The sequence below is a fragment of the Trachypithecus francoisi genome, unplaced genomic scaffold (genome assembly GCF_009764315.1).
Source record: "Trachypithecus francoisi isolate TF-2019V2 unplaced genomic scaffold, Tfra_2.0 Lachesis_group0, whole genome shotgun sequence".
Lineage (NCBI taxonomy): Eukaryota > Metazoa > Chordata > Mammalia > Primates > Cercopithecidae > Trachypithecus > Trachypithecus francoisi.
In genome coordinates this window covers 143,966,101-143,989,710 of record NW_022681453.1, presented here as the reverse complement: position 1 = coordinate 143,989,710, position 23,610 = coordinate 143,966,101, and the positions used below count along the sequence as shown (strand labels likewise).

Below are 23,610 nucleotides of genomic sequence, written 5' to 3'. Positions count from 1 at the left end.
CTTTTGGACTATATATATGTTTATAGGTGAAGTGGTTTTTTCGTACGCAGCGTAGTATTGGGTCTTGTTTCTTTGTCTATCCAGCCATTTTGTGCCTTTTAATTGGAGAATGGATTCCGTTTACATTTAGTTTTATTGATGAGTTAAGACTTTTACTTCCATTTTGTTGATAGTTTTTTGTATTGTAATTTTTCTCTTCCTTTCTTACTATCTTCCTTTGTGGTTAAGTGATTTTCTCTGATAGTGCTTTTTAATTAATTGCTTTTTATTTTTAGTGAATCTGTTACAGGTTTTTGCGTTGTCAGTACTATAAGGCTTACAAAGCCGTCTTATAACAAGTTATTTAAAGCATGACATTTTAAGTCACATAGGAAAGAATAGAAACAAATGAGAATAAAAAAAAAATTCTCCACTTTAACTCTATCCCTCACATTTTGGCTTTTAGTTGTCTCAGTTCACATATTTTTATATTACCTATCTCTTACTATGTTGCTGTAGCTGTAATTTTTGTTTGTTTGTTTTTCTTTCTTTTAAATAATTGTTTTAAATAGATTTGTCTTCTGGACATAACTAGAGTTATGAGTGGATTGCACACCACAATTATGGTATGAGTATTCTGGGTTTGTCTATGTACTTAATTTTACCAGTGGGTTTTAGACCTTCAACTATTTTTTTTCTAATTATTTTAGCACACTAGTCTTTTTTCTTTCAGATTGAATAATTTTCCTTAGCATTTCTTGTAAGACCAGCCTGGTGGTGGTAAACTCTCTCAGCTTTTGTTTATCTGGGAAAAACTTTGTTTCTTATATTTGAAGGATAACTTTACTGGATTTGGTTATTCTTCGATGATAGGTTTCCTTTCTTCCTCCCTTCCTTCCTCCCCCGCTCCCTCCCTTCACTTTTTGCTTTTTGCTCCTCTTCATTACGATCTTCTCTGCTCCTCTCCTCCCCTCCCCTTTCCTCCCCTCGTTTCCCTTTCTGTCCTTTCCTTTCTTTCTCTGTCTCTCTCTTTCTCTAGTTATTCCACTCCCTCCTGGCTTGTATTGTTTTTCAATGAAAAGTCTGTTGCCACATGAATTGGAACTCCTTTGTATGTTATTTCCTTTTTTTTTTTCTTGCTGCATTTAGGATCCTCTCTTTGTCCTTGACCTTTGAGAGTTTGATTAGTGTATGTCTTGGGGTAGTCTTATTTGGGTCAAATTTGTTTTTTCTCTCACCTTCCTGTTGCTGGTTATTTACATCTTTCGCAAGTTTTGTAAAGTTTTTTATTATTATTTTTTGAATAAGCTTTCTATACCTTGCTTTTGCTCAGCTCCCTCTTGAACACCTGTAATTCTTAGAGTTGGTTTTTTGAGGTAATTTTCTTTATCTTGTAGGAGATCTTTTTTTTTTTTTGAGACGGAGTCTCGCTCTGTCGCCCAGGCTGGAGTGCAGTGGCCGGATCTCAGCTCACTGCAAGCTCCGCCTCCCGGGTTTACGCCATTCTCTTGCCTCAGCCTCCCGAGTAGCTGGGACTACAGGCGCCCGCCATCTCGCCCGGCTAATTTTTTGTATATTTTAGTAGAGACGGGGTTTCACCGTGTTAGCCAGGATGGTCTCGATCTCCTGACCTCGTGATCCGCCCGTCTCGGCCTCCCAAAGTGCTGGGATTACAGGCTTGAGCCACCGCGCCCGGCTGTAGGAGATCTTTATTGCTTTTCACTCTTTTCTTTTTTCTCTTCTGTGTATTTAAAAATAGGCTGTCTTTGACTTTGCTGATTCTTTCTTCTCCTTGATCCATTCTGATGTTGAGTGCCTCTAATGAATTTTTCAGGTCAGCAGATATACTTCTCAGTTCCAAAATTTGTTTGGTTTAGACAGAATTATTTCAATTTTTTGATTAAAATTTTCTGATAAATTTCTGAATTTCTTTTCTGTGTTATCTTGGAGATCACTGAGTTTCCTTAAAACTGCTATTTTGACTTCTTGCTTAAAAAGTTCCCATATTGCCATCTTGTTAGGGTTGCTTATTGATTTCTTGCTTTGTCCATTTGGGAATCATGGTTCCCTGCTTGCTATTGTTTCTTGTGGATGTATATCTGTGTCTTTGCATTGAAAGATTAGTTATTTATTCTGTTCTTCTCTGTCTGGCTTGTTTTGGTTTCTATTGGATGTGTTTGGTTAGAGATTATTTACTGCTAGGTTACTGCCTCCTTTTTGGCTTTAGGTGGTGCCTTAAGCTTAGGTTCACCTTGGCTGTAGTAAATTATCAAAGTGCTGCCCTTCCCAAAGGGGCAAGTCCCAATGGGGATATCTTGACAGTGTGGGAAGGCTGGCTGTGGAGGTTTATGCCCAGTGGACCTGTGAGACAAACCTACTGTATGGTGCTACTGAATAGCTACTGTGATTTGGCGTCTCTTTTGGTAGAGTTACAAAGGAGGGCTCTACTTTCTAGGGCTAGGGATTGTAGTTCTGCTTCCCCTCTTAGTCTCTATCTACCTCATGGATATTTCTCCCTTCAGGTACTTGTGATGCTTTCTGTGGGTTAAGGAAGGGACACATCTCCTCCTAGGGAACCCAAGATAGTGGGCAATTTGGTTCCACTTTGGTCTTACTTTTACAGTAAGTTGAAACAGTGAGTTGAGGGGAAATTTTCCTTGCAGTTGGTGCTGGGCAAAATGGGGGGAGGGGCATCGTGGATGTGCAAGTCTAATTCTCTGTGTACTGGGAGATTTTTTTACTTCTCTGTGGCCCTGGGAATGATCTCTCCTTATATTTGAGTTCTGGCTTATTTCTGGCCATAATCTCATTGCTGTATATTTGTTTTCCTTTTTCTGTGTAGGGGAGTCAAACCAGCTTGCTTCTGCATCACCATTTTGGAACTGGAAGCCAACCTATATGGCTTGCGTTTAATTGCTATAATAACTGTGTTGAAAAAGATTTCCTACACTATGTTATTTGGCATTGAAGCAAAAAGTGTTTGCAGAAAGGCACTGAGAGCAGGGTGCACATTTAACAAGAATAAAGCAAATATTCATCATTGGAAGGATGACCACAGTTGTACTTCCTTGCAAAACAAAAACCAAGTGCTTTATGGGATTAAGAAGAGGAGCTATTATATGAGCAAATGAAAGAGTGATAGATTTTATACCCAAGATATGTACAGACACTTTCCATATCACAAGCTGAGCGATATAATTTCAGGGAGGAGAAATTGCCAAATCCTGTGGAATAGATGATTGGTGTGACCAGTTCAGGGACCATACAGAACTGTGGTTAAGGCATTGTCTCATAGCTTTAATTGCCTCCTTCCTTTATAAATGAAATCAATGAATTTGATCATCTTTTTATATGTTTATTCACTTTTTACATATGTTAAGATAGTCATTTGATTTTTCTGTTTTAATCTGTTACCAGGTTTTTGTTTTTGTTTTTTTTCCAAGATGGAGTTTTGCTCTGTTGCCCAGGCTGGAGTGCAGTGGCACAATCTTGACTCACTGCAGCCTCCATCTCCTGGGTTCAAGCCATTCTCCTGCCTCAGCCTCCCAAGTAGCTGGGACTATAGGCATGTGCCACCATGCTTGGCTAATTTTTGTATTTTTAGTAGATACGGGGTTTTGCCATGTTGGCCAGGCTGGTCTTGAACTCCTGACTTCAGGTGATCCATCTGCCTTGGCCTCCCAAAGTGCTGGGATTACAAGTGTGAGTCACCGCGACCGGCCTGTTACTACATTTTCTTATGTCAAACCATCCTGCATTCCTGAAAGCAACTTGCTGTTTACTTTTTAAATTCATGGTTATCTTGTGAACGTCTTTTCAGTTTAGTGTGTACAGGTCTTCCTCATATTTTTAAATGGCTGCATTATTTACCTATTGTATAAATATACTATAATTGTTTAAATAGCTGTCTTTTGGATATGCGTGATTTCCAGTTTTTGCTATGAAAAATAATGTACGAGGCCAGGCGCGGTGGCTCACGCCTGTAATCCCAGCACTTTGGGAGGCAGAGGGTGGATCACAAGGTCAGGAGATCGAGACCATCCTGGCTAACACAGTGAAACCCCATCTCTACTAAAAATACAAAAAAATTAGCGGGGTGTGGTGGCGGGCGCCTGTAGTCCCAGCTACTCTGGAGACTGAAGCAGGAGAATGGCGTGAATCCGGGAGGCGGAGCTTGCAGTGAGCCGAGATCGCGCCACTGCACTCTAGCCTGGGCGACAGAGCGAGACTCCGTCTCAAATAATAATAATAATAATAATGTACCAATAACTGTCTTTCCACATACACCTTACATACTCAGGCTAGCATTTCTGCAGAATAAATTTCTAGAAATGTATTTATTATGTGCATTTCATTGTCTGCTAACATGAAAGAAAGTTAATTTTTAAGACATATTTGCTTGGTTTGAAAATGTCAAATATTGTTAGAAAATATACCAGTGGTTGTCTTTGGGGTGATTGGCTTATGCATGCTTTTGCTTATTATTATTATTTTTTAACTTCAATACAAAAGATAGAACTTATTTTAGAAAACTAAATGCTTTATGACAGCAAATGCTGCGTTAGAAGTTCTGTGATTGTGAGCAATTGTAGATGCCCAATAATACGTCTAGCATAATGCAAAGCATGACAAATTGAAAAGATATTTGTAGAAGTAGGTTGATTGATTTATTGACTGAAAGAGAGAGATAATTTTTACCAACTCTTTTTCAGGGTTTTTTGATTAACTCAAAACCAGAGAATGCCTGTGAACCCATAGTGCCTCCACCAGTAAAAGACAATTCATCTGGCACTTTCATCGTGTTAATTAGAAGACTTGATTGTAATTTCGATATAAAGGTATGGTTTTCTTTTTTCGTTTTTTGTTTCCTATTTGTTTAGTTAGCTAATTTAAATCCTCCCTTGTTTCAGAAAACATTTAAAATTTAAAATCCAGTAAGATTGAAAATAAACTGGATGCATAGAATAGAAATAACTTTTACTGGTTCTAAGAGTTTTCAGGCATTTGTTGGACATCTTGAACTGTGGTTTAACAGTGGAATCTTACTTGATCTAATGTAGGAATGAAAACTTAACTTCAGCCTTTAGTTTTATGCCTTTACCCTTCCAGTATCAATCTCAAACCTACATCTATACCTGTATCTACATTGTCATTGAGGTTTCTCTTTTGTAATAAGTTAAATCTGCCCTGTATAAAGTTTTTTCTCTCTGACATGTGTTAAGCTAGCATTTCAGATAGTAAAATGAGGTTTACCCACCTCGCTCACCATGTATCACCAGTGCTGCTCTAGATGTATGGTTTTTTAAAGTCTGTTTTGGGATTAGCATTGGCTAAGGAGCCACATTAAGGCCTATCTAAAATAAACCTTGATGTAACTGTTTCTGGACTACCTCAGAGCTGAGTGTCATATAGTGTCTTGCATGTATCTCCCAGAATAGGACATGGGCTATTATTTCATGTTGCTTGGTCTTAGATAATTTGTCTGTTCAGCAAGAAAAACCGCCCTGTCATGCTGTGCATGAATTTTCTCTGCGATTTTGATTGCATGGAAGAAATGATACCTCCATAATAAACTTATGAGAAGAATAAAATAATAAATATAAAGAAATTTGAAAATGTATAGCACTGTGTAAATGATAGGTATCATTACTACTTTATGTTAGTTCCCAGTATAGACTCTCAGTTGCCTTTAAATGGGAATAGATTAGAGTTTGAAGTCAAAGTAGTAGATTTCCTGCTCCTCAGAGTTGTTTATGATAGTTTATATTTAACTGTTTTATCCAGAACTAAACTATAATAATTAGAGGTTGCTTCAGTTAAAATTACATGTTATTATAATGTTTCATTAATTTCTTGCTGCTAAGAAATTAAAAGTAAACTAATTCTATTGATCCCAAGGTCTACTGCACTATTATGCTATGTAATTTGTGGACTCAGTACAGTCTGATAGTTAGAAATTAGAATACTTTTTTGTTGTTGTTATAACTTTCCTTTACAGGCAGGGATGGGAGATGGTACTCTTTGAAAATTAGGGAAATACTGTTATTGAATATCTGTTTTTGAAGATGAAACCACAACTCGGGAATGAATACAGTAGGCTTGTTAGCCTTCTTGTCCCTTTAGTGGATCCTCATCATGAGTCTGAGTACTTCCAAAGGAGTTTAATGATTTAGTCATTAGTCCAGCTCATCTCTTTTCACTGCTTGTCTTGAATTTTATGTTGCAGCCATACCGCCTACCTGAACTCTCTCAACTGGCTGTGCCATGCTGATCATACATTTGTGCCTTTACATGTACGATTTTCTCTGTCCAAGATCTCTGCTCCAATGATCTTTACCACTCATTTATCTGTCTCATCAGTTACGTGCTAGCTGAGGATGTTACCTCCTCAGGAAGCCTTACTTTTCTCTCTGCTTCCTCTGTTGCAGTGCAGACCATTCTAGCTCAATGTGCCACCCTTCCACTTTGCAAATACTTCCTTCATTGCGTTTTATCACATTGTTATTACTTTTTATTGAATATATATATATATATCTCATTTGTGAATTGATGGTGTTTAGCGTTCATGTTTTAACCATATTTATATATCCAATTTGTATTACAGTACATGGTAAGCAATCAATAAAGACATTAAATCAAACTATGTAATAGCCTTTTGCTTATGTGTCTAATATATTCTTGAAAAACGTGTACATATGAAAAACATGGAAAAAGGTTTCAGTTGAGTCACTCTAATGTTAGAAAGGGAAATGTTAAAAAAATTCTCGTACTTTACCATGTAGACACAGTTTTAATGAATAAGGCTCTAGTCTGTTGTACATGTTCTTTAACTTGGTTATTTTTTCTTCCACAAATATACAGTGGAGTATATTCTGGCCATTTAAGGCTGAAGATTCCTTACTTATGTCATTCCTAATGATTTCTGTTTTTGTCAGAGTTGTATAAATTTCTGGAACATCAGTTTACAGGGAGACACAATGATTATAATCAAGGTCTGGAAACAGAGTATGTACACTTCAATCTCATCTTTATCATTTACTAGCAGTATGACCTTGGACAAGTTATTTTACCTCTGTCTGCCTCAATTTTCTTATCTGTAAAATAAGAATTATAATGTTCCCTATATCATAGGATTGTTGGGAGGATCAGATGAACTAATCAATGTTAAATGCCTACCCAACAGCACCTTGCATACAGGAAGGAGGCAGTGGGTCTTAGCTGTTGATGTTTTATGCTTTTTACTATTAGAATTAAATAGAATAAGGGTAAAGATGGCAAAATTGCTGACTTTTCGGAAATCAAATTGTCTGATAAGTCACATATGATATGGCAACTCAGTGTCAGCTGTTGTATAAAATTTCTAATTTGGCTTATAAAGACAGTTTAATCATACCATTGTGGAAAATATGTTTCATAAATTTGTAGTAGTAAGAATTATGCATCACCTATCAAGGTAGTGTGACTGGGTAAGGATAAACTCATTATGGCTACTGGAAAAACAACTGGAATCGCACCCTAAAGAAAATTTCCTTTCTAGGGTGGTTACTGATGGATAAGCTGTTAGCCTTATTAGCTGTACTTTTCATATCAGAAATCTCTGACTGCATTTAATGAGCTTCCAAAATGGTTATATACAGTTTTATATTAAGTGTGTTGTGGAATTTGGTCATCAATGTTAATATATATATAATACTTCTTTTCAGAATTACAGATAAATATCTCTTGTAGATAATTAATAATGGCTCACTCGTGTATATCCACAATTTTGTATGATGCATTGACTTAAAATAGTTAGAAAATGATAGATTTATTTATTTATTTATTTATTTATTTATTTTTGAGACGGAGTCTCGCTCTGTCGCTCAGGCTGGAGTGCAGTGGCCGGTTCTCAGCTCACTGCAAGCTCCGCCTCCCGGGTTTACGCCATTCTCCTGCCTCAGCCTCCGAGTAGCTGGGACTACAGGTGCCCGCCACCTCGCCCGGCTAGTTTTTTTTTTGTATTTTTTAGTAGAGACGGGGTTTCACCGTGTTAGCCAGGATGGTCTCGATCTCCCGACCTCGTGATCCGCCCGTCTCGGCCTCCCAAAGTGCTGGGATTACAGGCTTGAGCCACCGCGCCCGGCTGATTCCTTTATTTATTACATAGCTTACTAGGACTGAGTACTGAGGAAAACTTAATTCAGCTTCATACATAATACTACAGTTGATGGTAGTGCAGGGTTATATTTTGGCATATCTCTTATCCAAAGTGACATACAAATTATCTCAGACAAAGGAGAATTGGCTCTATCTTTTAAAGTTTTCCTTGGAGAAAGGAACTCTTTGTTTTAGACCACAAAGAGAAAAGAAATGAGGAATAAGAATTTATCGAGATACTTCAGATGATTAATGTTGGTGGGTATTTCAGGATTTTTACAGTTCTTTTAGTTTTTTTAAAAAAGATTAAATAAACCTACACTTTTCTTCTTCTTCTTCTTTTTTTTTTTTTTTTTGAGGCGGAGTCTCGCTCTGTCGCCCGGACTGGAGTGCAGTGGCCAGATCTCAGCTCACTGCAAGCTCCGCCTCCCAGGTTTACGCCATTCTCCTGCCTCAGCCTCCTGAGTAGCTGGGACTACAGGCGCCCGCCACCTCGCCCGGCTAGTTTTTGTATTTTTAGTAGAGATGGGGTTTCACCGTGTTAGCCAGGATGGTCTCGATCTCCTGACCTAGTGATCCGCCCGTCTCCGCCTCCCAAAGTGCTGGGATTACAGGCTTGAGCCACCGCGCCCGGCCACTTTTCTTCTTCTTTAAAAGGAAATGAATAAGTGGAATATATGCTATAGTTTTTAAAATGGCATATTTTCTTCATATAAACCATCCCAAGTGATTTGTGACTCAAAGATAGCCACAAAGGCAGTGGAAATGCAATTAACAATTCCTGGAGGAAAGGGAATTACTTTCCAAATGAAGAGAGCCATTGTTTTAATTTTTTATCTTCTGTTGAGAGAAACACATATGAACCTTTTAATCTGTCTTACCTTGAGGAGTGCAGCAAAACCCATGCTCAGAATGAATGTTTGAGTATGTAGAATATCCAGAAAGCCAGTAAGAAGAACTATTGATTACATGTCAGGTACTTATTCTAAAAGTAATCACTTACACTGACAAAAACTGTATCCTCTGGAAAATACAGCTCTTTAGAGGAAAAGCAAAACAGTGCTATTTTGTCTCTGTATGATGCTGTTCTTTACTGTGACAAAACATAGTTGTTTGGAAATGTTAGTTTTTGGTGAGTATTTGAGATTAAAAAACATTGTTGGCACTTTGGCAAATAAATTAAGGCTATATTAAATCTTTTAATTAGAAAGTTGACTTTGAAGCATTCTGAGGGACACATTTCTCAGAAGGCTTGAATTGGCATCCCAGTGAGAATTACGACTTTAAAAAAAATCTGTAAAAATACCTAGTAATTGAAAGGCCATTAAAATAATCACTTAACATTGACCTTTCAGAGCTATACAATTTTCTGTATCTATAACTGAATAAAGACAAGTTATAAAAAAAAGTGCCCATTGTCATTTCGGTACCAGATGCTTTCATTACTTGGATATAATGGCAAGTCACCAATTTCTTTGAGTAGCCAATTTACTGTATTTTAGCTGGACTTTAGGGAACGCTGGTAAACAGAAATGGTGCAACATATGCACTTTATTCAGCAGTGTGTGCTAAATCTTATTCTATCTTATGTGTGAATGAGTATTTTTGAAAAATGCAGCTGCAAAGCCATCTAGACCGGTTATCAAGGCTGAAAGGACTTAGATATTATTCTCCCTTCCCACATCCCATTTTTTTTGGCATGAATGGAGGTACATTTGGATTGTAGATGATAAGGAATATGTTGGGTCTCTTCAGAGCTATTTTCTGCTGTAATGTAGCTTTTATAAAACTTAACTGGGATACAGATACAAAACTTAACTGGGATACTTTACCTGACTTCTGCCTCTCTCAAGTTTCATCTCTACTTTGCCACTCCTCCCACCTCATAAGAATTTACAAGTCCCCATATGTGCTGAGCAGTGTCTCCCACTCTTAGTTTCTGTCATGTCCTCCATCTGGCATGTCCTCCTTCTACTTGTCTGTCTGGCCGATCTGACTTTATTTTAGATCTAAGATAAACTATGTCCTGTCTGAAACCTTTCCTGAAGTTCTTCAAGGTAGAACTCATCCTATCTTTTTTTTTTTTTTTTTTTCAAGATGGAGTCTTGCTCTTATTGCCCAGGCTGGACTACAGTAGCACAGTCTCAGCTCACTGCAACCTCTGCCTCCCAGGTTCAAGCAATTCTCCTGCCTCAGCCTCCTGAGTAGCTGGGATTACAGGTGTGTGCCACCATGCCCAGCTAATTTTTTGTGTTTTTGATAGAGATGGATTTCATCATATTGGCCAGGCTAGTCTTGAACCCCTGGCCTCAGGTGATCCACCCGCCTCAGCCTCTCAAAGTGCAGGGATTACAGGAGTGAGCTACCACGCCTGGCCCGTATCTTTTATATACTGTTTAATCCCACATCAGTCTCTGTTTCTCTCTGTGAGTGAAAAAAATCATGTTTTAGATTCTGTAGTGCTAGTGCCTAATGCATTATATGACATTGGTAGATGAATACTAAATATTTGCAAAGCGATTTACTTTAAAAACTTTAAGGGCTTATAATAAAATGTGAATAGATTAGAGCCTAAACAATATCACTGGAGCTTTCCATTTGCTTCATGTTCATTTCACTTAATGCTTTTGGAATTATTTCTAAGTCTAGATATTTGTTTATCTCACAGATATTTTTCTGTAGTTCTCAGTGTTTATAGAATTTTTTTAAATTACCATAAACATTTTTGGGATTATTTGATCATATCGTAATAACTTTTTTTCTCTCTCTTTTTTTTTTTTTTTTGGTGATTTTTTGTTATCTCAGAAAGTGGCCCTCTAGTTTTCCTTTCTAGATTTACCTTTCGTTATCCCCTTTCAGGCCTTCAGGCAAGCACATTACTTGTCGTCCCCAGAACATACTCTGCACATACTCTGCGCTACTATTTCAGTAGTAGTAAGCAAGTAGATATGACCTTAAGTAGAAATTAAACTCTGCAAATTACCTGAAAGTCATTTAATATCATTTAATTTTTCATAATTTACATATTTCTATGAAGTGATTTATAACATTTGTTATTAATCTACTTCAGAATCATGTTTAAAAGATTCCACTAAAGGAGCATATTCAAGGATACTTGATGGACGGAAACAGTTCTATCCATATATGGTTCAATCAAACAGCTCTGTGCTACTAATTCATTCATTCATTTGTTCGTTCATTCGTTTCTTCCACCCTTTGTTAAATATACTTGCATTTTCATGATAAGGTTTCTTTGTACACAAATTTATTCAATATTAAAACAACAAAGCAAAATTCCCTTCTTTTACGAGGAAGTTAATCTTTCATGAATGAAAAAAGCTGAAACATGTTAATTTACATGTGCTTTATTCTAATCTAATGAAGCAATGTAATGCCAGTAACTTTATTTATATATCTTTTCCCCAAACATTCTTTTGCTTCAGAATTTTTACATGGGTATCCTTTAATCACAGATATCAGAATGCTAGACCATATACTTTTCAAGAGACTTATTGCTTTATTTTGGACTCAAGCAATGAAATGTATTAAAATCAAGATATTCAGATTACTCAGATATACTATCAGTGCACAATGTTTAGGTAAGGAGGAAAGATGGGATCTAAAGAAAGAGAGAAAGATAGTTTTATATCACTGAACTATTATATTAATGAGAGTTAAAATGTCATAAGAGCCTGATACTCTCTTCTGAGGAGTAGCTCTTCCCAACATGGCCTGCAGTAGTCCTAAAATAATATGCAGAAAAGAACAATGTTGAAATGGAGAATGTAATATTGGCAGGATTGCTTGCTACAATTCTGGATCTTATTTTAATAATTGATTATTCAGTACTGCAAGGTTCCCAGAAATTTTTATCCAGTAGATAAAATTAACGATTTATATTCACATCTGAATCCTCAGATCCATTGCTGCATTCTCATCTGCATTGCTTTGATCACTTGAGAAAGAGATTTTACTTCTTAATTTCTTCTTATTTCTTTGGACTCAAAAAGATGATCATAGCTAGGTTTTGAGAATTATCTCTATTCTCTATGTCTCTCATTAATTTATTTCATTTTCTTCCCTTATAGAATAAGTACTTTTTCTCCTCTACCAGACATCTGGGTGGGGAGAAAGGGTATTTTGTGTCCAGGTTGATGATTAATTTACTGTTGCTTTGTGTTGGCTATGCTGAAGGGAGAGAAAATCAGTTCTCAGAGAACTTTTCCATTTTGCACTTGGAAAGATTTAGAAGCAGAGTTAGAGTATGTTTTCTTTAGGGAATCCTTAGAAGGTAGACATTAAAGTGAAGATCTGGTTGTGTCACATTGCTAGAACTGCAAAAACCCAATTTATAACTAGTTAGAAGAGGCCATGCTCCAAAACCATCTAGTATCTGTGTTATGCTGTTTTCTTTTTCATTTTTGACTTTTCACCTTTTTGTGTTTTGAAACAAAGCATACACAGTAAAAGTATCCATAATGTGTATATGTGCAATTTAAATAATAGTAAAATAAATTTCTGTGTACTCACTTAGTCTAAGAGAGACCTGTTGCTTTCTAATATATCACTTTAATCAGACTTCATTAAAGACCTTGTTATCAGGTAATTTTTTTTTTTTTTTTTGAGACAGGGTCTTATACTGTTGCCTGGGCTGGAGTGCAGTGGCATGAACACGGCTCACTGCAGCCTTGACCTCCTGGGCTCAGGCGATCCTCCCACCTCAGCCTCCCAAGTAGCTAGGACTATAGGCACCCTCCACCATGCCTGGCTGATTTGTTTTGTTTTGTTGAGAGGGAATCTTGCCATGTTGCTCAGAATGGTCCAAAGCTCCTGGGCTCAAGTGATCCTTTCACCTTGGCCTTCCAAAGTGCTGAGATTACAGATGTGAACCATTGCGTCTGGCCTGGTAATTCTTTATCTTGAAGATTTTATTCCATCTACAGATTATGTTAAACGAGCTGATTTTCATAATGAGAAAGCTCTTTATTTGGGCTATTTTTACATTGATTACAAATGTTTTAAATAAAGTGATGGTAAGTATACCATAAAGTGATTGATCGTTAAAGTTACTCCTTTTTTATCTTGTGTTTATAATAGCTTGCAATGGGAAAGGCTCTTTGTAAGGCCAGAACAAATTCTAGCAATACTGTGTATTTTCTAATTCTTTCTTTTTGCTCCATTATACTATTTTCATTACCTCTAGCCTGATCCTAAACTAAAAAACCCATGGGAATGTCTTTTCTGATTTCAGATTCTTGGGAGTAGAGCGTATGTTTTCTGCAGTTCTGTGTACTGAGATTTTAGTACAGTGCGTACAATACCAGAAACAATTAACGGGCAGTAATGGAGGAGTATACTCAGAGATCTGTCACTGGGTGGCGCTAGATATCAAAATTCTTACTGTAATTGCTCCATCACAGATACTTTTCAAGTGCAATGGGAGTTCCTGTGTTACTTGTGAAATTCCTAGTAAGCTGATTTTAAGTACAGAGAGTTATTCTCTTGTTGCACAGAAAGTTATTCTAAAGCCTTTATTTTCAGTGGTGGGTGGGCTGAAATGGGGCCTCTGCTGTGTTAGAATGAGAAATCATTAAGATTTGATTAGAATATGAATTCTATCAATATCTAAAAAATATGAACTTAGATCCTTTATTTTAAATATCTACTTTAATATACATGGGTAACTAGAGAATATTTTATGAATAGCTTTTTTTTGCCTTAAATTGCAATTCTGACAAATATTTAGGCAGCTTTTAACTAGTATAGTTTATTTTAACTGGTGTAATTTGTTACAAAGTAAAGATTTTTTTTAAAGCAGTTTTAACTTATAGCAGACATAACTTACAAGTTTTTTTTAACTTATAGTAAAACTGCACATAAAGGTTATTCAGATTTTCTTAATGTCACTGGGAAAAAAGACAAATGTAATTTAACTTTTAAATTAATTTTAATTATATGTTGTTCATTTTATTATCTTTACTACTAACCATGTTCCAGCTACAGTATTAAACTTCATAATACTGGAAATAGCCACATTCAAAGACCTATAAGCTAATGACTTTGATTTTGTGATGGAATGTTGCAGAACATGATTGTTGCAACATGGAACAATCATGTTGAAAGGCATCAGTCTTTTTTCTGATTGCCAACAACCTATGGAGTATTAAGAACTATCTATATGAGTGGGTTTCAAACTTTTTTGACTGCAACCCACCCACAGTAAGAAGTTTATTTTCACTTGTGCCCTAATATGTATACAGCACACAGTCCAACAATAAATTTCATGGAGTAGTACTTACCTACACTACCTATACGGTAATAACTTGGTATATGAAATTCCTTTTTATTAAGAACTAAAATTCACTTAGGTTCACTAAGACTTTACTGCCTGGTAATGGATCATGACCTACAGTTTGAAAAATGCAGATTTAGGCCAGTCTTTTCTGTGTAGCAGTGAACACTGGCAGGGACACTAAGAAGTATGCTTTTTGCCTAAGTACTTCTTAGTTCAAAAATTACGTTTTGTTTGTACTTTTAGCATTAAATTGTGTCTCCCAGTATTTAAAATTGCTTGTCCATATACCATAGATTGACTTTAAAATGATGCCATCAGAAAAATAACGTAAGATCTTTTTTTTTTTTTTTTTTTTTTTTTGAGAGAGAGTCTCGTTCTGTCGCCCAGGCTGGTGTGCAGTGGCTTGATCGCGGCTCACTGCACCCTCCACCTTCCAGGTTCAAATGATTATCCTGCCCTAGCCTCCTGAGTAGCTAGTATTACAGGCACCCGCCACCACGCCTGGCTAATTTTCATATTTTTAGTAGAGATGGGGTTTCACCATGTTGTCCAGTTCAAGGCTAGCCTTGAACTCCTGACCTTAAGTGATCCATCCACCTCAGCCTTCCAAAGTATTGGGATTACAGATGTGAGACACTGCACCCGGCCAACGTAAGATCTTTAATAATTTAAGTGCCAAGCATTTTGGCTTCTGTTTTTTGGTATACTGTACTTGAAACAAATAAGTATGACTTTTTGTATAACACAGAGGATTTTACCAGCCCTACCAAAAATGTTTTCTAATGAAATAAATAAATTCAGCTTACCTCTAAGCTTATGTACAGTGGTAATATGCCACTTAGCAAAAGGTCAACTCTTCACAACATAGCCTCAGAGAAGAGAAGGAAACATGCCTTTGTACCACTGTTATGAATGTTGCTAAGCTTCAGCATTAAAACCATGTACTTTTCCTGGCAGTTTTTCTCAGAATTCTTATGCAGTTAATTTTTTTTAAAGAATAGAATTCTTATCAGGGTTAGTTCTTTTTTTTTTCTCTGCCACAGAGAAGAATATATGGATGGAGGAAGTCCAGAATAACTATTAGTAGAGTACTAGTGGTAAGCACAGAGAGAGGAAGTAACATTTGACACTTAACATTAAGGAGAAAAACTGTAGTCTGTTGAAGCACGTTCATGATGATCCCGAGTAACTGGAAGAGGTCAAGTCACATTTGGTAAAAAGGTGGGGAAAATGCAACATATCAGAAAAATTTTTATTCAAAATGACTACAGTAAAATTTCCTGTGTGCTTTTTTGGATGGTGGGTGGGGTGAGGGGCTGGAGAGGAACTAACCAACAGATATGAGGAAAATTTATTTTTTTGACTTATATATTGCTGGATAATCAGTTACCTTAGTTGTAGTTTACTTTAAACAACTATTTATATGAGAGAGATTTTTCTAGGCTTGAGATACACAGAAACAAAAAAGATTGTTCTTAAGGAACGTTAAAGCCTGGCACTTAAAGTGGTCTAAATGTTATTTTGTCAGATCTCTGTTTTTCAAGGTGAAAACAGGCTTAGTTTTCTAGTAATTAATGTTTATAACAAGAAGCATGAAAGCATCTTTTGTTAATTTTTAAAGTAATACTCTGAAATATAAATTTTCACAAATTTTGCTTACTAGTATTGTGCTATGCACTTATCTTTACTAAGTGCAGGATGATTTTGTTTTTATTTTCAATTTGAGAGCATGATGAAATTAGTCCATATTTATATCATTTTTTTAATGAGCCATGGTAGTTTAAAATTAATCTATTTAAAATTAAGTATGTGAAGCTGGCCTGATTAAAATGTATCAGGTTGTCACAGTACTTGGCTGGATATTTAAAAAATAATGCCCTCAAGACAAAAGCTTGTGGTTCGTGTTATAACAAAGATGAAAATACAGGTATACTTCTGAAGTTAATCCATTGTTAGTAACTACCAAGTGTTTTTTCTTAAACAATTTTAAAATAAGCCCCATTCATTGTCTGTACAACAACAGCATTCTCCTAAATGTAGTAACCACACTTAAGAAATTTAATATTGATAAATATCTAATAATATAAACTGCATGTTCAAATTTCCTAATTGTGTCCAAAATACCTCTTATAGTTATGTTCTTTTTAACCATTTCAGGATCCAATCATGAATCCTAAACTGAACACATTCAGCTTGGTTGTCATGTCTCCTTTAATCTACAACAGCTCTTGATTCTTTTTCTCCTACTTTGTGCGTTTCTGTGTTTCAGTTTAATAATTTGTATTCCTTTGTCTTCACATTTACTGATCCTTTATTCTACAATGTCTATAATCTTTTAAGCCCACCTGGTGAACTTTTCATATTGTATCTCTTTTATCTAGAAATTTCATTTGGATCTTTAAAATGTGGGTGTTTGTGTGTATGTATCATCCATTTCTCTGAGCCTTATGTTTATATTCTCCTTCAAATCCTTGAACATAATTTATAATTTTATGTCTATTTATATTACATGTAAATGTATTCTTACAATAATAACTTATAATTTATAGCTATTTAAAAATCCTTGTCTGCTATTAATAATTCCGTATTCATGTAACGTCTGGGTCTGTTTCTGTTGAATGATTTTTCTCATGGTTATGGGTCACATTTTCTTCTTGGCGTGTCTGTTTTTTTTCAACTTTAATTTTTTAAGTTCTGGAGTACATGTACAGGATGTACAGGTTTGTTACATAGGTAAACGTGTGCGATGGTGGTTTGCTGCACAGATCAACCCATCACTCAAGAATTAAGCCCAGCATCCATTAGCTATTCTTCTTGATGCTCTCTCTCCCCCAACCCTCCCTGAGAGGTACTAGTGTATGTTGTTCTCCATCCTGTGTCCATGTGTTCTCATTGTTTAGCTCCCACTTGTAAGTGAGAACACGTGGTGTTTGGTTTCCTGTTTCTACATTCGTTTGCCAAGGATAATGGCATCCAGCTCCATTCATATCCCTGCAAAGGACATGATCTCGTTCTGTTTTATGGCTGCATAGTATTCCATGGTGTATATGTACCATATTTGCTTTATCTAGTCTATGATTGATGGACATTTGGGTCAATTCTGTGTCTTTGTTGTTGTGAATAGTGCATGTCTAGCAACTTTTGATTAGATGGTGGACATAGTGTTGTATTGTCATATGTCTTGATTTTATTGTCTTTCTTTAAAGACCATTTAATTTTATTGTGGCTCGCAGTTAAGTTACTTGCAGATGAGCTTGGTTATTTTCAGGCTTGTTTTTAAAGTTTGTTGAGTTGATGAAGAGTTGCCTTTACTGTAGCACTACTATTTTAGCTCTACTAATAAGGTATAACCCTTCTAGGGTATCCTCTGAATGATCTAGTATTCAAGGAAGTCTCCCTTCTCTGGCTGGTCAAAGCTTGAACTTTTCCTGACCCTGTTTGAATTCTAGAAATTGTTAATCTTAAGTTTTTCAATAATTGTTTTCTTCCCTAGTGAGCTTGTTTGTCCAGGCTTATAGGGTTTCACTGTATGCATGCATACACCATTCTTATATTTAGCCAAAGACCCAAGGGGAACCCATCTACATTTTTTTTTTAGTTTTTTATTTAAAATTTTTGTGGGTACATAGTGTGTGTATGTATTTATAGGGTACATGAGATCTTTTGATACAGACATGTAATGTATAATAATCACATCATGGAAAATGGAATATCTGTGACCTTAAGCATTTATCCTTTGTATTATATACAATTCAGTTTTTCTTTTTAGTTCTTTTAGAATGTACAATGAAATTATTATTATAGTAACCCTGTTGTGCTATCAAATACTAGGTCTTATTTATTCTGTGTGTGTGTGTGTGTGTGTGTGTGTGTGTGTTTTATACTCATTAACCATCCCCATCTCCCCCCACTACACAACTCTCTTATCTCCATGAGTTCAATTGTTTTGATTTTTAGATCCCACAAATAAGTGAGAACATGTGATGTTTGTCTTTCTGTGCCTGGCTCATTTCACTTAACATAATGACTTTCAGTTCCATTCATATTGTTACAAATGACAGGATCTCATTTTTTCTTATGACTGAATAGTACTCCATTGTGTATAAGTACCACATTTTCTTTATTCATTCACCTGTTGATGGACACTTAGGTTGCTTCCAAGTCTTGGCTATTGTGAACAGTGCCACAACAAACATAGGAGCTTGGGTATCTTTTTCGTATACTTATTTTCTTTCTTTTGGGTATATACCCAGCACTGAGGTTGCTGGATCATATGGCAGCTCTATTTTTAGTTTTTTGAGGAATCTCCAAACCGTTCTCCGTAGTGATTGTTATAATTTACATTCCTACCAACAGTGTACAGGGTTCCCTTTTCTCCACTTACTCTCCAGCATTTCTTGTTGCCTGTTTTTTGGATAAAAGCCATTTTAACTAGGGTGAGATGATACCTCGTTGTTGATTTGCATTTCTTTGATGATCAGTGATGTTGAGCACCTTTTCATTTGCCTATTTCCCATTTGTATGTCTTCTTTTGAGAAATGTCTATTCAAATCTTTTGCCTATTTATTAATTGGATTATTAGGTTTTTTCCTATAGCATTGTTTGAACTCCTTATATATTCTAGTTATTAATTCCTTTTCAGGTGGGTAGTTTGCAGATATTTTATCCTAGTCTATAGGTTGTCTCTTTACTTTGTTGATTGTTTCCTTTGCTGTGAGGAAGGCTTTTGACTTGATGTGAGCCCATTTGTCCCTTTTGCTTTGGTTGCCTGTGCTTATGGGGTGTTACTCAATAAATTTTTGCCCAGACAAATGTCCTGGAGATTTTTCCCAATGTTTTCTTGTAGTAGTTTCATAGTTTGAGGTGTTAAATTTAAGTATTTCATCCACTTTGATTTGATATTTGCATATAGCAAGAGATGAGGTCTAGTTTCATTCTTCTGCGTATGCACCTCCATTTTCTCAGCGCTATTCATTGAAGAGACTGTCTTTTCCCCAGGGTATGTTCTTGACATTATTTTCAAAAATGAGTTCACTGTAGGTGTGTGGATTTGTTTCTGTGTTCTCTATTCTGTTCCATTGTTCTGTGTATCTTTTTATGCCAGCACCATGCTGTTTTGGTTATTATAGTTGTGTAGTATAATTTGAAGTCTGGTAATGTGACTCCTTCAGTTTTGTTCTTTTTGCTCAGGATACCTTTGGCTATTCTTGGTCTTTTGTGGTTTCATATAAATTTTACAATTATTTTTCTCTCTTTCTGTGAAGAATGTCATTGGTTTTGATAGAGATTGCGTTGAATCTGTAGATTGCTTTGACTAGTGTGGGCATTTTAACAATATTGATTCTTCCAATCTATGAACATGGAGTATCTTTCCATTTTTTTGTGCCTTCTTTAATTTCTTTCATCAGTGTTTTATAGTTTTCATTGTAGAGATCTTTCATTTATTTCATTAAGCTTATTTCTATTTATTTAATTTTATTTGTGCCTTTTGTAAGTGGGATTACTTTTTAAATTTCCCTTTCAAATTGTTCACTATTGACATATAGAAATGCTACAGATTTTTGTATGTTGATTTCATATCCTGCAACTTTACCAGATTTATCAGTTTTAATGTTTTACTTTTTTTCATGTGTGGAGTCTTTAGTTTTTTTCAACTATAGGATCATATCATCTGTGAACAAGTGTAATTTGACTTTTTCCTTTCAAATTTGTATGCCATTTATTTCTTTCTCTTTTCTGATGGTTCCTGCCAGGACTTCCAGTACTATGTTGAATAACAGTGGTGAAAGTGGGCATCCTTGTTGTGCTCCAGACCTTACAGGAAAGGCTTTCAGTTTTCCTTCATTCAGTATGATACTAGCTGTGGTTCTGTTGTATATGACTTTTAGTATATTGAGGTATGTTCTTTCTATATACAGTTTTTTGAGGGTTTTTATTATAAAGGGATGTTGAATTTTATCAAATGCTTGTTCAGCATCAACTGAAATGATTATATAGTTTTTGTCCTTCATTCTATTGATATGATGTGTCACATTGACTGATTTGTGTATATTGAACCATCTATGTATCCCTGGTATAAATCCTACTTGATGATAAACATTGATCTTTTTAATGTATTGTTGAATTTGGTTTGCTGATATTTTGTTGAGGATTTTTGTATCAATATTCATCAGAGATATTGGCCTGTAGTTTCTTTATTTTATGTGTCTTTGTCTGATTTTGGTATGAAGGTAATACTGACCTCATGTAATGGGTTTGGAAGCATTCCCTCCTTCTGTATATTATGGAATAGTTTTATTTGGATTGGTATTAGTTTTTTAAATGTTTGGTAGAATTCAGCAGTGAAGCCATCAGGTCACAGGCTTTTCTTTACTGGGAGACTTTATTATGGCTTTAATCTCTTTAGTTGTTATTGGTCTTTTTGGGCTTTGGATTTCTTTATGTTTAGGTCGTTTGTGTCCAGGAATTTATCCATTTCTTTTAGATTTTCCAATTTATTGGCAGATGTTCATAGTAGCCACTAATGATGCTTTGAATTTTTATGTTATCAGTTGTAATGTCTCCTTTTTCATTTTTGATTTTCTTTGAGTCATCTTCCCTTTTTCTTAGTCGAGTTAAAGGTTTGTCAATTTTATTTATCTCTTCAAAAAACTGTTTCATTGATTCTATTGTATTGTTTTCTTCATTTCAAATTCATTTATTTCTGTTCTGATCTTTATTATTTCTTTTACTAATTTTGGGTTCTTAGGTTCAATTTGTTCTTGCTTTCTGGTTCTTTATGATGCATCGTTAGGTTATTTATTTGTTATTTTTCTTCTTTTTTGATGTAGCTATAAATTTCCTTCTTAGTACTGCTTTTGCTATATCCCCTAGATTTTGGTATGTTATGTTTCCATTTTCAATCATTTCAAGGAATTTTTAAATTTCCTCCTTAATTTCCTCACTGATCCACTGGGCATTCAGGAGCATATTGTTGCATTTCCATGTGTTTGTATAGTATCCAGAATTCCTCTTGTTATTGGTTTCTAGTTGCATTTCATTGTGGTCAGAGATGTTTGGTATTATTTCAGGTTTTTTGATGTGTTAAGACTTGTTTTCTGGCTGGGTGTGGTGGCTTATGCCTGTAATCCAGCACTTTAGGAGGCCAAGGCAGGGGGATCACTTGAGCCCAGGAGTTTGAGAGCAGCCTAAGCAACATAGTGAGACCTCACCACACAAATAAAAATTTAAAAAAGGCTTGTTTTGTGACCTAAAATATGGTTTATCCTTGAGAATGATCCATGTGCTGAGGAAAAGAAAGTGTGTTCTGCAGCCATTGGATGAAATGTTCTGTAAATATCTACTAGGTTCATTCGTTCCTTTTGCAGATTAAGTCCGATGTTTCTTTGTTGATTTTCTGAGAGACCTGTTCAGTGCTGAAAGTGGGATGTTATTGTTTTGAGGTCTGTCTCTGTCTTTAGCTCTACTAATGTATATCTGAGTACCCCACTATTGGGTGCATGTATATTAACAATCACTATATCCTATTGCTGAATTGGCCCCTTCATCATTACATAATGACTTTCTTTTTCCTTCTTTCAGTTTTTGTCTTGAAATCTATTTTGTCTGATATAAGTGTAGTGATTCCTGCTCTTTTTTTGTCTTCCATTGGCATGGAATATCTTTTTCTATCCTTTTATTTTCAGCCTATGTTTATCTTTGTAGTGAAGTGTGTTTCTTGTAGGCAACAGATCATTGGGTCTTGTTTTTTCATCCATTCAGATGCTCTCTTTTTATTGGAGAATTAGTCCATTTACATTCAGTGTTATTATTCATAAGTAAGGACTTACTTCTGCCATTTGTTATTTGTTTTCTGGTTGTTTTGTGATCTTCTTTTCCTTCTTTCTATCCTTCCTGTCTTCCTTTTTGTGAAGGTGATTTTCTCTAGTGGTATGATTTAATTTTTTGCTTTTTTTATATATTTGTTGTTTTACGTTTTTTAATTTGAGGTTACTATGAGGCTTGCAAATACTATTTTATAACCCATTATTTTAAACTGATGACAGCTTCACACTGATTGCACAAACAAACAAACACAGAAGAAGAAAACTAATAAAAACTCTGTAGTTCAACTTCATCCCCCTGCTTTATAATTTTTTGTTGTTTTTCTTTTTCCCAAGTAGCTAGGATTACAGACGCCTGCCACCATGCGCAGCTATGTTTTTAGTAGAAACAGGGTTTTACAATGTTGACCAGGCTGGTCTCGAACTCCTGACCTCAGGTGATCCACCTGACTGGGCCTCCAAAAGTGCTGGGAGTATAGTTGTGAGCCACCGTGCCCGGCCTGTTGTTTTTGTTTATGCCTTATTTTACTGTCCATGTCTTGAAAAGTTGTAGTTATTGATTTTGATTAGTTCATTATTTAATCTATTTAAGATAAGAGTAGTTTGCATACCACAATTACAATGTTGTATTATTCTGTGTTTTTCTGTGTGCTTACTATTATCAATGAGTTTTATACCTTCTGATGATTTCTTCTTGCTTATTAACATCCTTTTCTTTCAGATTGAAGAACTCCCTTTAGCATTTCTTGTAGTACAGGTCTGGTGTTGATGAAATCCCTCAACTTTTGTTTGTCTGAGAAGATCTTTATTTTCTCATTTATACCTGAAGGATGTTTTTGCTGGATACACTATTCTAAGGTAAAAGGATTTTTCCTTCAGCACTTTAAATATGTCATGCCACTCTCTCCTAGCTGGTAAGGTTTCCATTGAAGAGTCTGCTACCAGACATATTGGAGCTCCATTGTATGTTGTTTCTTTTCTCTTGCTGCTTTTAGGATCCTTTCTTTATCCTTGATCTTTAGGTGTTTGATTATTAAATGCCTTGAGGTAGTTTTCTTTGAGTTAAATCTGTTTGGTGTCCTGTAACTTTCTTGTATTTGAGTGTTGATACCTTTCTCTAGGTTTGGGACATTCTCTGATATTATCCTATCGAATTAACTCTCTACTCCTGTCTCTTTCTCTACCTCCTCTATAAGGCCAGTATCTCTTAGATTTGCCCTTTTGAGGCTATTTTCTAGGTCTTACAGGCATGTTTCATTGTTTGTTATTCTTTTTTCTTTTGTCTCCTCTATTTTTCAATAGCTTGTCTTCAAGCTCACTGATTCTTTCTTCTGCTTGATCTATTTTACTATTAAGAGACTCTGATGCATTCTTTAG

General features: G+C 35.7%; 1 protein-coding gene across 10 annotated transcripts in view; it reads left to right on the top strand.

The window, feature by feature from the left end:
* The window catches only part of RNF13 (ring finger protein 13), a 198,603-nt gene that overhangs the window by 64,060 nt on the left and 110,933 nt on the right, over positions 1 to 23,610 (top strand). For all 10 annotated transcript variants that reach the window (XM_033212341.1, XM_033212340.1, XM_033212336.1 and 7 more), the window contains one exon: positions 4,692 to 4,817. Coding sequence is in view for 7 of the 10 variants with exons in the window: in XM_033212336.1 (XP_033068227.1) it covers positions 4,692 to 4,817 (126 nt within the window). In the remaining 3 variants the exon portion in view is untranslated. The remainder of the gene's footprint in view (positions 1 to 4,691; positions 4,818 to 23,610) is intronic.